The sequence below is a fragment of the Rattus norvegicus genome, chromosome 1 (genome assembly GCF_036323735.1).
Source record: "Rattus norvegicus strain BN/NHsdMcwi chromosome 1, GRCr8, whole genome shotgun sequence".
Lineage (NCBI taxonomy): Eukaryota > Metazoa > Chordata > Mammalia > Rodentia > Muridae > Rattus > Rattus norvegicus.
Genome location: NC_086019.1, coordinates 142676342 through 142688877, shown reverse-complemented (window position 1 = coordinate 142688877; position 12536 = coordinate 142676342). Strand labels below are relative to the sequence as shown.

At 47.1% G+C, this 12536-nt stretch overlaps 1 protein-coding gene across 1 annotated transcript in view; it reads right to left on the bottom strand.

Moving 5' to 3' along the window:
• The window catches only part of Abhd2 (abhydrolase domain containing 2, acylglycerol lipase), an 81145-nt gene that overhangs the window by 19015 nt on the left and 49594 nt on the right, over positions 1-12536 (bottom strand). Inside the window, exons 4-5 of the mRNA NM_001106275.1 lie at positions 12172-12347; positions 10254-10421 (exon numbers count right to left, since the gene is read on the bottom strand). Coding sequence (NP_001099745.1) covers positions 10254-10421; positions 12172-12347 — 344 coding nt within the window. The remainder of the gene's footprint in view (positions 1-10253; positions 10422-12171; positions 12348-12536) is intronic.

Genomic DNA, 12536 nt, shown 5'->3' with positions numbered 1-12536 from the left:
TTGAGTCCCAGTACTATAAAAAGAAAATGAAAAGGGCTGGATAGCTCAGTAGCTAAAGAATGTGTTGCTCTTCCAGAGGTCCCTGGTTCAATTCCCAGCAACCACATGGTGGTTCACAGCCATCCAGTTCCAGGGGATCCAATGTCCTTTTCTGAGCCTCACAGGCACTAAGCACACGTAGCATACAAACATAGATGCAGCGAACACTCACACACATTCTCCTCGGATGTCACGAGACAAGTGGCCCCACTCTCAGAGTCCTGAAGCATCTGTTCAGATATGGATATCAGTAAGAGCTCCCTTAACTTTCCAAAGCATCTCAGTTAGGTCCCTAAGTTATACATGGTTACTCTGGGGACAGGGGCCTTTCTCATTTCCAAGACTGGCACCGCCCTTTAGGGTTTCTGGTTCTACCTCTAAGGCATCAAACTACATTAAGAACAAACAAGCAACCAAATGCATAATCCCATGTTAGACTCAACAAGACACTGAAGTGCTTCTTTTCCAAGGCAGAGAATGGCAGTGTAAGGCTGCCACCTCAGGCACCTTCCCTCAGGACAACACTACAAGGCCCAACATTTAGAAAACAAGGGAAAGCCGCTCTGCTATTTAAACTGACAGGGAAGAAGGCCATGTGAATCGGTAGAGGTTGAGCCCATCTTCCATGTCAAAGCACCCAGTGCGGTGTTTCAGGGGAAGAAGGGCGCAATGTTCTTTGGAGACTCATAGTCCCATGGAATCCAGTCACCCTATGAGGGCCAAAGCCAGGTTACTTTTGTTACCTTTGTGTGATTTAGAAGAGACTTAAAAAATATCCTGTATTGTTTCTGTCTTTGACTCAAGATCACTGGCTCTTGACTTTCTGGCCATAAAGTTTCTAAACATGAGGATAAAATACGGGGACCAGAAGGACCTCCAGCTCGGAGGACACTCCCCAGCTCAGCTCACCCCTGGGTTATGGGCTTGATCCAATCATAATCTGCTTTGAACATCAAAAACTGGGGTCTAATGTCAGCCAGAGGCAGCCAGAGGGAACACAGCGCTTCCTGATTTACTGGCCTTATAATATCACAGGCGGAAACATCATATTCCAAACATGGTCTCCATTAGAAAATCAATTGTGTCAAGAAAGACTTGGCCAACTTGTCTACCCCTGCAGCGTTGCAGTGTTAGATGAGGCTCTTTATGCTAACAATATATTAAAAACATCACGGAACTTCTACCGTCTTCTCTTTCTCCTCAGTGTCACTGACTGCTTACACACGGCAGGGTGGCAGCCTGTTCCAGTGTAGTGTCCTTCTCAAGGAGACACTTGGTGGCTGAAGAGATGACTCGGGGGTTGAGGGTGCTTAGCCCTTTTGCAGCAGACCTGGGTTTGGTTCCGAGCAACCACATGATGGCTCTCATCTGCATGTAACTAACTCCAGACCAGATCTGGTCTTCAAGGGCTCCAGCACGAATGCGGTACACACAAACTCTCTCTGTCTTTGTCTCTCCCTGCCTCACTTTTTGCATGCTTGCACACATGCGTGCATGCACACACAAATCATAAATTAAGTCTTGAAAAAAGAAGGCATTGGCACCTTCAACCCTTGCAGGTAGCACTAGTTACCCGAACAGGTTCATGTTTTACTTTTGGTCTGATCAGCTAACGTCATTCATTTTAATTTATCATGAGAGATACTTAATATTTCATAGCTAAAAAAAATCTACAAAACACTAAGAACCTTGTAGTGGTGCTAGTGCATGCCTTTAATCCCAGCACTCGGGAGGCAGAGGCAGGTGGACCTCTGAGTTCAGACCAGCCAAGTCTACAGTGTGAATTCCAGGCCATCCTGGTCTACAGAGTGAACTCCAGGACAGCCAGGACTCTGTTTCTAAAAACAAGCAAACAAATACTCCTACATGGCAACCTAAAAGCAAATTGCAAATACTCATCACGAGCCTCGAGGCTGGACAGAGAGGGAGACGGAGGCACTGTCCCCAGTGGGAGGACCTAAGGCCACACCACAAGTAAAGGTCACATGGCCTGCTGGGGGGATGGAGTGCAACAGGTTCAGACAGTCTGAAGATTAGCTAAGAAAGCTGCCGGTGGGAACTTGATGTCTCTCCATGATTAGATTATGGTTAAATGTTGACATTAGAGGATGGGCTGAGGACTTGTGGGAATTCTCTGTAACGGTTCTGCTATTTCTCCGTGAACCTGCAGCACTTCCAGAGACAGAAGTTTATAAGGGAACATCTTTTTCTTTCTTTTATAATAACTATGGAGTCAGGTCTGCTGGCCCTGGCCTATGAGCCCAGTTATTGAGGAGGGTAAGACAGAGGGACGACAGGCTGGAGGTCTGCTTGTTGCTACAAAATTTGTTTAAGGCCAGCCTGGGCAACTTGGTGAGACCCTGACTCAGAATACAGAAAACCAAAGAGAAAGTTGGGGATATAGCTCAGTGGTAGGCCATTTGCCAGGCAGGTACAAGAGCCCAAGTTCAACCCACAGTACTGCCTCTCACCCACATTAAAAACCTATGGTGTTCATTGAAATTAAGTAGAACTTTTTGACCCTGTTAGCTGGGGAATTGAACTCAGAACCTCTATGCATGCTAAGCAAATGCCCTACCACTGAGCCATACACCCAGCCTAGCAGCTAGGAGCACTTTTCTCCAAGAAGACCCAGTTAGGTTCCCAGCAGCTACATGGTGACTCACAGCAATCTAGTAACCCCAGTTCTAAGGGATCCTTCTGGCCTCTGTATATTAAAAGGTGTATTGAATATAGCATGTAGTGCAATAAAATATTATGCCTGTACTCATCTTAGAAATTGATTACAGGACTGGGGATGGCGCTCGGTGGTAGAAAAGTTAGTAAATGTAGATAAGACCCTGGGTTTGGGCACACAGACACACACATAGACAAACACAGACACACACAGAGACACACAAACACAGACACACACAGATACATATGCACACACGCGTGCACGCACAGACACACAGACACAGATACACACAGACACAAACACACACACAGACACAGACACACACAGACACAGACACACACAGACACACACACACACGCACGCACGCACACACACAGAGACACACAGACACACACACAGAGACACAGACACACACACACACAAACACACACAGACACACACAGACACACAGACACAGAGACACACACAGAGACACACACACACACAGACACACACACACACACACACACACACACACACACACACACACACACACACAGAAGGAGAGAGGGAGAGGGGGCTGAATACTGAAGTCATAGTAGCTTTGAACTGGCTAGGTTAGTCCTGACCCACACAGACCTGACTAGGTTAGTCCTGCAGGTCATGCATCTGCAGAACCAGCCCTATAAAAGAAGTGGCCTCTATGCTCTACACACGATATTACTGTTGTGTTGTATCCAGTACTGCAATATTACTGATATTCAGTCTTCTCAGCTCTCTTCACAACATATGTAAACCCCATCTGTAGCCTCTGAGATGCCCAGGCTCTTGCCCTGTGCGACTGTTCCTTAGCTGTCCCTTAGCAGATGTAAGTCATGCAGCAGAGGCAGGAGATTAAGAAACACTATCTACACCTAATGAAAACTAAGACCTGGCCCCTGTACCTAAGAAGCTTGCCAATAGTGAACACTGTCTTTTGGCTAAATCTGGCAAGTAAACTTAGATGGACTGTGGCTACGTGTTCCTTGGTCTGCCCAAAGGAGCGAGCTGTTCTTTATAGGGTCCTGGAACAGGGACTCTTGGCTGTGTTCTACTCCACATACTGGAGGGTAGTGGACAAATAAAAGACAGACTCCAAGAACACCAGGCCCTCTTGTGTGCCTCTGAGAAGCTCTTGAATGTCCTTTGGTCTCCAGTCTAAAATGCATCTGACCGAAAGCCATTTCTGCTTAGTGGATGCTCATGCATGGAGAGGTGCAGTAGCCTGCTGCTCAGGGGCGGGGACTCCAGCAGAAGGCTAGGTTGCCTAGGTTTGAAACCTAGGTTGCCATTTACAGCTAGTCATTCACCCTTGTGTGGGCCTCAGTTTCCCTAGCTGTCAGTTGAAGAGGACAATCGACTTAACTCGGTATATAAAGAACTCAGGACAGTTCCCAGCACATGGTACATGCCAGGAAATCTACAGTTGCTAATAAAAATGTCCACCACCACTAAGGTGAGAGATACTTTTAAATGTTCAAACACCTTTGTTTCTCCGTACTCTACTATTCTAATGATTAAGGGTAATAGACCGGAAGTGGTATGAAGTTGGGATTAAGAAGTGTACGCTGGATCTGCTCCTCTGGCCACATGACGCATGGCAAGGTGCTTAACCTCCCTAAGCCTGTGAAGTCGGGACTCTAATTAATAGCTATCTCAGAGGCAGTGAGAATCAAATGAAGAAATGCACAGAATTCTGCACCGTCTGCCCCTCATTAGCACGAGATCAATGGGAGCTGTCATGCTCGGCTTTCCTTAATGAATTGTCTTTCCCAGGCAGGCAGCACCAAAGAGCCTAAGAGTGTGTAGTCAGCCACCTAGGAAATTCTTCTGTTAATGAAGAGGGGCAAGTGCTTCTGCAGTTTGAACCTCTGAGTTCCAAACTGAAAAACAGGGAAAGGTCTTTTGTTATTTGGCTCGGGTATGGCAGAGTGGGTGGCTCCTGTCAATGTCCTCTTCCATTTTCTCCTCAGTCTTCAGAAAGACAAATGAGTTTTTTCACAGTGAGGGGAAAGCCTGGCCTCAGGTCTAGAGAGGTGAGCTTTTCACCAGGGAGAATTCACACAGCTACCAGGCACATTTGCTCCAGGTTATTCTCACCTGCGTATTCTCACCTGCGTATTCTCACCTGCGTATTCTCACCTGCGTATTCTCACCTGCACATTCTCACCTGCGTATTCTCACCTGCGTATTCTCACCTGCGTATTCTCACCTGCGTATTCTCACCTGCACATTCTCACCTGCGTATTCTCACCTGCATATTCTCACCTGCGTATTCTCACCTGCACATTCTCACCTGCAGTGCCGCTTCACACCCACACACCATCTTTCCCATCTACCAGCAGAGTCCTGAGCCAGCCCTTCCTGTCTCAGGGAGAGCACTTCCTAAGGCCAAGCAGGACTCTGGGCACTGGAAGTCACAGAAGAGGTTACAAAGACTGGCTGTAGTGGAGCAGACTTTTGGGACAGAGAGACAAGAGATAAACACTGATAAATCCATCATCTTGAAAATTATGAAAAACAGCTGGGCAGTGGTGGTGCGCACTTTTAATCCCGGCACTCGGGAGGCAGAGGCAGGTGGATCTCTGAGTCTGAGGACAGCCTGGTCTACAGGGAAGTTCCAGGGCAGCCAGAGGTATGCAGAGAAACCCCGTCTAGAAAAACCAAATATATATATACATGATATATATATATATATTATATATATTCATGGAGGACATTTAGGGGTGCTGGATAATAGACTGTGTGGTGTGGATGGGGGTCATGTTACTTGCATGTAGAGGAGTCAGTGGAGGGTTCTCATAGAAAGCTGACATCTTGGGAGACTCTGATGACAGGAGGAGCAGCTAAGTGAGGCATGAAAGGGATTCCCAGAGAACTTGGGCATCCTGGAGATGCACAGGACAGAGTCCCTCTGGCTCTCAGAGACTGCTGGGGTCCACGCCTGGTGCTAACATATACTCATGGTGGCTCCAGGAAGTCTAATTCACGAGCTTGTGGCATATCCTGGGGACCCAGAGAGCTTCCCACCTGGAATATCACATCGCTCACACAAGACAACAGCTCATTAGGAATTTGGTAAAAGTGAGGGAAGGTGATTTAAGAGATATGTGAAACACGCCAGCTAATTGCAATAGTATGGACTTGATGTGGGTTCTGAACTGACCAACCTGTAAAGGGGGAAAGGACAGAAGACAGCTGTGAGGCGTGAACTGCTGTGTTAACACGAGCAGGGCATTTTAATTGAGATGATACACTGTGCTCATATTGCAGCTATGTGAATATTTGGTTTTCCTCAGATTCACATATTGAAGCTCTAACATCCAGTACTTGAGCGTACAGGTGTATTCAAAGGTGCAACTATGTTAAGGTGGAGTGGTTCAGGCAGGCCCTAATACAACACAGCTCATCAGGATGTAGCCAACAGAAGCACAGGAAAAAGACCATGAAGACACCCAGCAAGATGGCAGCCATCTACAAGCCATGCAGAGAGACAGTTGTATCTAGACTCATGGTTCCATAGTTTTGGGAAATTAAGTTTCTGCTGGATAAGCCCTAGATGAGGCATTGCTGTTGGCCCAAGCAAGTTAAAACAGTTTACAGAGTGTATCTCGGCACAACACACTGAAATAGTCACAGAAATGACCGGCTGGTTGGGGCTTGCTTTGAAATAACCTTTGAGAGAAGATGAGGGAAGGGGTGGACTACCTGGAAGGAACAGAACCGGTTAAGACTGGTATAAGCTGCATGAGTTAGAAGCGGATGCTGGTATACTGGGTTTTCTCCTAGGTTCATTCTACTATTCTTTTCTCTCCCTGACATTTTCTACAATAAAACGCAAAACAAGATCTAAGAACACAACACAACACAACACAACACAGTAACAATGACAACAGACTGAGGAGGCAAAAGGAAATGAGACTTAGGTTTGTGGCTCTGAAAACCCTGGCCATAGCACAGGCTCCCAAGGTTCTGGCCCCCAAGCCCTGGAGTCTTCAAAAATTTCCCAGGGGAATTCTCCCGAGGAATCAGTTGCTAATGACCATTGACCTCTACAGGGAACTAGATGTTCTCTATAAAGACTTAGAAAGCACCATTCCTGGAAAAGTATAAACTGTCAATACAAAGCCTTCTACGTTAATTTATAAATTACAATCCAATTAAAAGTTGTGATAAGCTGTGCTAAGAGAGAGCTGGCAGTACCCACTCTTCTGGAGTTAAGCTGGGTAGCACACTGTACTTTGGCCATAAATTATGGCCCGGAGTGATCTCTATCATTTCTGGGTAGTAGCTTCTAGAACCAGGCTCTCTCTACCCACTGTGAGCGAGACTGGCCGTGTTCCAGCTGATGGCTGCTCTTCAAGCCTTGGCCTTTTCATGGAGACAGTAAGTAAGGACGGAGCCCCAGGGCCCCAGGCTATGCTGTGAACATGAGGATCGAGCAGAAATACATCCCTGCCTTTGAACTGCTGGGCTTTGGGGACATGCACCAGCTGGTCTGTCTTGTCGCATACAGAAATTCAACACAGAATTTAACCAAGTGATTCTCGAGTCCAGCTGAGAGACAGCAAAGGGTGGATGAGAAACGCAAACACACACCCTGAGGGGCCGGCAAGCCTGGGTTAGCGACGCCAGGTACCAGGCTATGTCAAGGGCAACAGTGACTGAACATAAACGGCAGATGGCTGATGATAGATATGAAACCCCACAGACAGTATTTGGGCAGAGCCATGAGAGGTAGCTAATGAATGGAGGAATTTAACGTGTGATTAACCGTTAGGCTGCCTCAGTTTACCTGCTGAGAGTAACAAGCCTAGGCTTTGCTCTAACGTATCAGCCCACTTTTATTAAAAGAGTGCTCCTTGCTCACCAGTCCAGGGAGTCACTCGTTAAAAATCAATTAATTTTAGCTAAAACAGCAGCCGAGAAAGGCTCTCTCTCTAGCATCTTGCAAGTTACCACTGATGTGTTAGACTCCAGTAAGCTCTCTGAATTCTAGACTTTTATAGCTTTTGAAAGTCAGGTTTGTTTAACTTCATCCTCCTAACATGCACAGAAGCTGCTAACCAATGCGCCGGCGCAGAGCAGAACAACAGCGTGGTCACAGACGCCGTCCGTGTCCCTCTAGCCCACCTGTCCTTCTGGAAAATGACTGCAGTCTAACAAGTCCGCTGCTGCAGAAGAACCTGGAACTGAGACTCAGCATGGCCACCGTGCCAGCTGCCGGTGGGCTGGAGTGTTCAGAAACCCAGAGTCCTTCTCCTGCCTGGCTCTGCTCTGAGAGTGCAGTCCACCCGGAGCCTCCACTCCACCTTCCTACCCTGCTCCCCAGTCTGTAATGCCTTCTGTCTCCCCTGTCTGCTGCCCAGGACCCTCGTGGGATGAGGTGCCTGGTTCTTAGAGACTCAGAAGCTCCAACCAGCTGTGCGATGACTCTGAAGGTTGGAACAGCGGGATCTGGGCTCCTGTCTCAGCTCTTCTGCTTACTGGCTGATACCCGTGAAGACACGGCTCCTCCCTGAGCTTCAGTTTCTTCATCTGAAGTTTGTCTGAAGGTTTGCTGTGCTTGAGGCTAGCTCATATCCTAGGTGTAGGTGACATCACTAGTGGGAGTGGCAGGGGCTTCAACTCTTCTTGACAGTGTCTCAACCTCTATATAGTCAAGGATGATCTTGCACGTCTGATCCACCCGCCTTTATCTCCAGATAGTCATGTACGGCCATACTGGTTTATGCACAGTTGAGGGTTGAGCCCAGTATTTTGGGCCTGCGAGGTAAACACTGTCCTAAGTGAGCTGTGCTCCCAGGCCCCTCGCTGGCATTTCTAATTTGTGTGGTGTACTCGCTATTAGATGGAGCTTCTAAAGCCTCTGCTGGGCCTTGCAGCCAAGGCATATGTCATTATCTTCTACGTGTCCAGATGGCTTTCTGTCTAATCCAGGACCTTAGAGTCCCTTCCTTTTGTTTTCATCTGTGTTCAATGTTGTCTGGTTTGATGATTCAGAGCCAAGTCTTCCTCCACACATCACACGTCCTCATGCACCTGGATTTTCATCTATTTCTCAAGCCACTGACCAGACTGACCAGAAGCGTCTGTGAAAGGGGTGTCTGAGCTGCAGGAGTGAGAGTGGACTCTTACCGGTTACCAATGGCAACATACATGACCCCACAGAAGATCTGACAACATGTACAAATATGTAGGAATGCCAACTGCATAATTCTGCTGTAAATCTACTTTGAAGATGTCATTAATGGGAATGACACACACACATTCAAGGCCAAGTCACTTGGCTACTGATCAAGTTCAGGGCCAGCCTGGGTAACTTGGTGAGCCCTGTCTCAAAATAAAAATCTGAAGGGCTACAGTCATAGTTCGGTGACATTTGCTTGCATATCTTGGAAGAGACTGTGGGTTCAGCCTTAAGTCCCCGGTATTTAAGAGAAGAAACAAATCCATGAACAAGGTATTTATAGCAGTATTTTTTAAAATACTGAAAAAAATGTATGCCTTATGACTATAACTGAACAGCGAGGAGGCTCTCAAAGATTCAATATAATGACCACATCGCTTTAATGTGACTATAAAGTTATGGTTGTATATAAACTACGTCTTCACTAAATAAGAAAATGTAAATATGAATAAAGTAGGAAGGGGAGAGTAAAGAATCATAAACTGCTATATGGTGGGATTATAGATATAATTCTGGCTGTTTTCCATTACAGATATAATTTGTTTGCTCACATAGATGCATCTTTTATGTGTTTATTATTTATGTGTGCATATATAATCAGAAGGGAGTGCCAATGGGATTCAAGAGTGAACAGTTCAGGGCTGGGGCACAGTGGTGCACACCTATAATCCCAGTATTTAGGAGGCAGAGGCAGGAGGATCACTGCAAGTTCAATGCCAGCCTGGATGATACCGTAAGTTCTAGAATTGCCTGTGCTACCAAGTAGGACCTTGTCTCAAAGACAAAAACACAAACAAAAAAAGAAGAGACAGTTCATAAGTGAGAACTCTGGGTAGCAGGGCTTCCTTTAAAGTTAAGAAGCATCTGTGTAAAGTTGACAGCCTGCGTATTCCTGCCTTCAAGGAACTTGAGAATCCAGCAAGCTGCTGGTGTGCAGATGCCTTCCACTGACACTAATATACCCCACTGCACCTCTACTTGTCTGGTGGAACCTGGAGGAACAGGTGTCGGGATAGCATAGTGAATGCTCTAAGTCCAGCTATGAGTATGATCTCCCTAGATCCAGTGGCACACTCCGACCAGTCCAGCCCATGAGCAAGACCTTCCCCTATGAGCCTCGAGGAGCTGGGATGGGCGGTGCTCAGGCACAGCATGACAAATGCCAGTGTGAGCTGGCGGCTGTAAGAGGTGAGCCCCATCAGCTCTTGTGGATGTTCACAAATTCTACACTTACGACACACGGCAGAAGGCTGGAGGGGCTGCACACTTCCCATGAGAATAGAAAAAGGGGTGAGAGGGAGGTTCCATTTGGCCACGCCCCAAGCTTACCATAGGTGAACATGCGTGGGGAGGTCAGCTCAATGTTGGGGAGGGCCCCCAGGTGGTTTAGCACTGCGCACCGGTAGCCATTTTTCTGTGCATAGTCAACAAAGGTTCGGATATACTGCTTCTCGCTGTGATTGGCAATTCCAGGACAGATGACCATGGTGACGTCATCTACAGGATGGAGAAAGAGATCCTTATGTATCCACTTAAGACATAAACACTGACATTAACAGGTGCTGGGATGGTGGGACTCTGGGTAATTTTCTCTCCCTCCCTCTCTCCCTCCTTCCTTCCTTTCTTCCTCTCTTTCTTGAGAGTCTCTCCTAGCAGCCCTGGCTGGAACTCACATAGATCTACCTGCCACTGTCTCTCTAGTGCTGGAACGAAAGGTCTTTGCTACTAGTCTGTTCTTTTTCATTTTCAGTCTGGTCTATTTTTAATTTTTAAATGCTTCTGTTTATCTGTTTGCCAAAAGGAAGATTTATTTCTCCCACAGGCAGGAAAACAAATCATGAAAGAAATAACACAGCTCATTTCCTAAGAGTATTCTTGGGTGCAGATACAAGCAATGATCTTGGCAGGGAGCTGGGCTGATGGGAAGTCGTGGATAAGAAACCGAGAGTTGGTTTTCCCTTTCCAACCCTCGCACTGAGCACCACCAGGAACTGACTGCTCAAGCTAAATCTCATGCTACTTTGTTCCCATTCCTGTCGTGGTCTCACATAGCCTACGCTGGCCTTGAATTTCTGATTCTCAAGTGTCCATCTCTTGAATGTTTGGATTTCAGGTGTGAGCCATCACATTTAGCTTAAACTGTTATGTTTAACTGCTAGAAGTCCAATGATTAGAAATAAGAGAAAGAAAGCATTTAACTAACTGTGGTAAAGGGAGAGACATAGGAAGGTCCTACAATACTTGCAAACATAGCGGGAGCTCCTTCCCTGGCCATGTACTCATTCCTTTTGTGACTGTTTGCTGAGAGCACTCTCTCCTGGGCTCCGGGGATTCCTGCACTGCAGCAGAAGGGCCCTAAACCGCTACAGAAGTAGCTGGATTGGCAGGTGCCATGAGGGACTAAAGCAGGGAGGCACCATGGGTCAAGAGAAAGGAACTGTAGCCTCGGTGAGGTGACATCTGAGACCTGAATGACAAGGAGGGTGACGTGAGGGTCTGGGGAGAAAAGCTACTCAGTGATCCAGTTACTTGGGATAAAAGAGTTGGTGCACATTTGCCTCGATTTACCCATAAATGATGACTACGCTCCTGTAACGAACTAGAGAAAACCATGTTCTCTTCTGGTAGGGACTGCATTCAAAAGGATGCTGTCATCCCACTGCACTTCCTCTGAACGCTTCATTATGAAGCCTCTGAAATCGCTGTTTACTGGGTACCTGGGGAAGCACACTGCCAAACCCTAGCGGCAACGGAAATTGGAGTTATTTCTTGGATGAGGTGTCCCTGACTCATGAAAAGGAAGTATGACTTTAATGTGTCCTTTTGTCCAAGGAGATTTATACACCAGGCACCCAAGAGCCTTTACGCTCTGCTGCCCAGCAAATAAACCCATCCTAGATTGCTTTTCCAAGCACCAGCTTCCCACGGTCAAGGGAGATAGCATCGCCCACCTCACAGGGCGTGGGGAGATAACAGTAGGCAGTTAGGAACTGTTGCTGACACTGACTGGGTCCCAGGGGCTCTGGGCGCCAAGTTCTTCCTTTAAAATTGGCTTCTGAACTTCACAAGGGGATCCTAATTCTCTACTGATTGAGGCTCATAGGAGCTAACATGCATAGGCTGGAGTTAATCCTGATGACCTGGCCTCTGAGTGCAGTGGGATAACGTAGGTGTTTTACACACTGCTCCCCACTGACGTCTGCTCCTCTCTCTAGGCGGCCCAACACCAGGACCTGAAGTAGCTCACCTCCAACACAGTGCTCAGCCAGGGGCTCGAAGAGGTCGAATGTAGAAGTGGCACCATCTGACATGGTGATGAACTTGCGGTGCCCGTAAGGGTGTGGCGACCTCACCCTCCCCATCTTCCCATACAAGGCTGTCTGGATATGTCCACTCTTTCCCCAGATTAGTGGTGGAATGTATCTGAGAAAGGAGAGGAAGAAAAATAGGAGCAGTCAGTTTCCTCCGTATTTCTTGAACAAAGGTACCCTAGTTCTTAGAGCTTTTCTTAGCACATTATTCTGTATATTAACCATAAACACAATGGGTTCTTTTTTGTGATGCAGGGCCACATGCATACCGGGCATTGCACCACGAGCTGAACATTTTTAA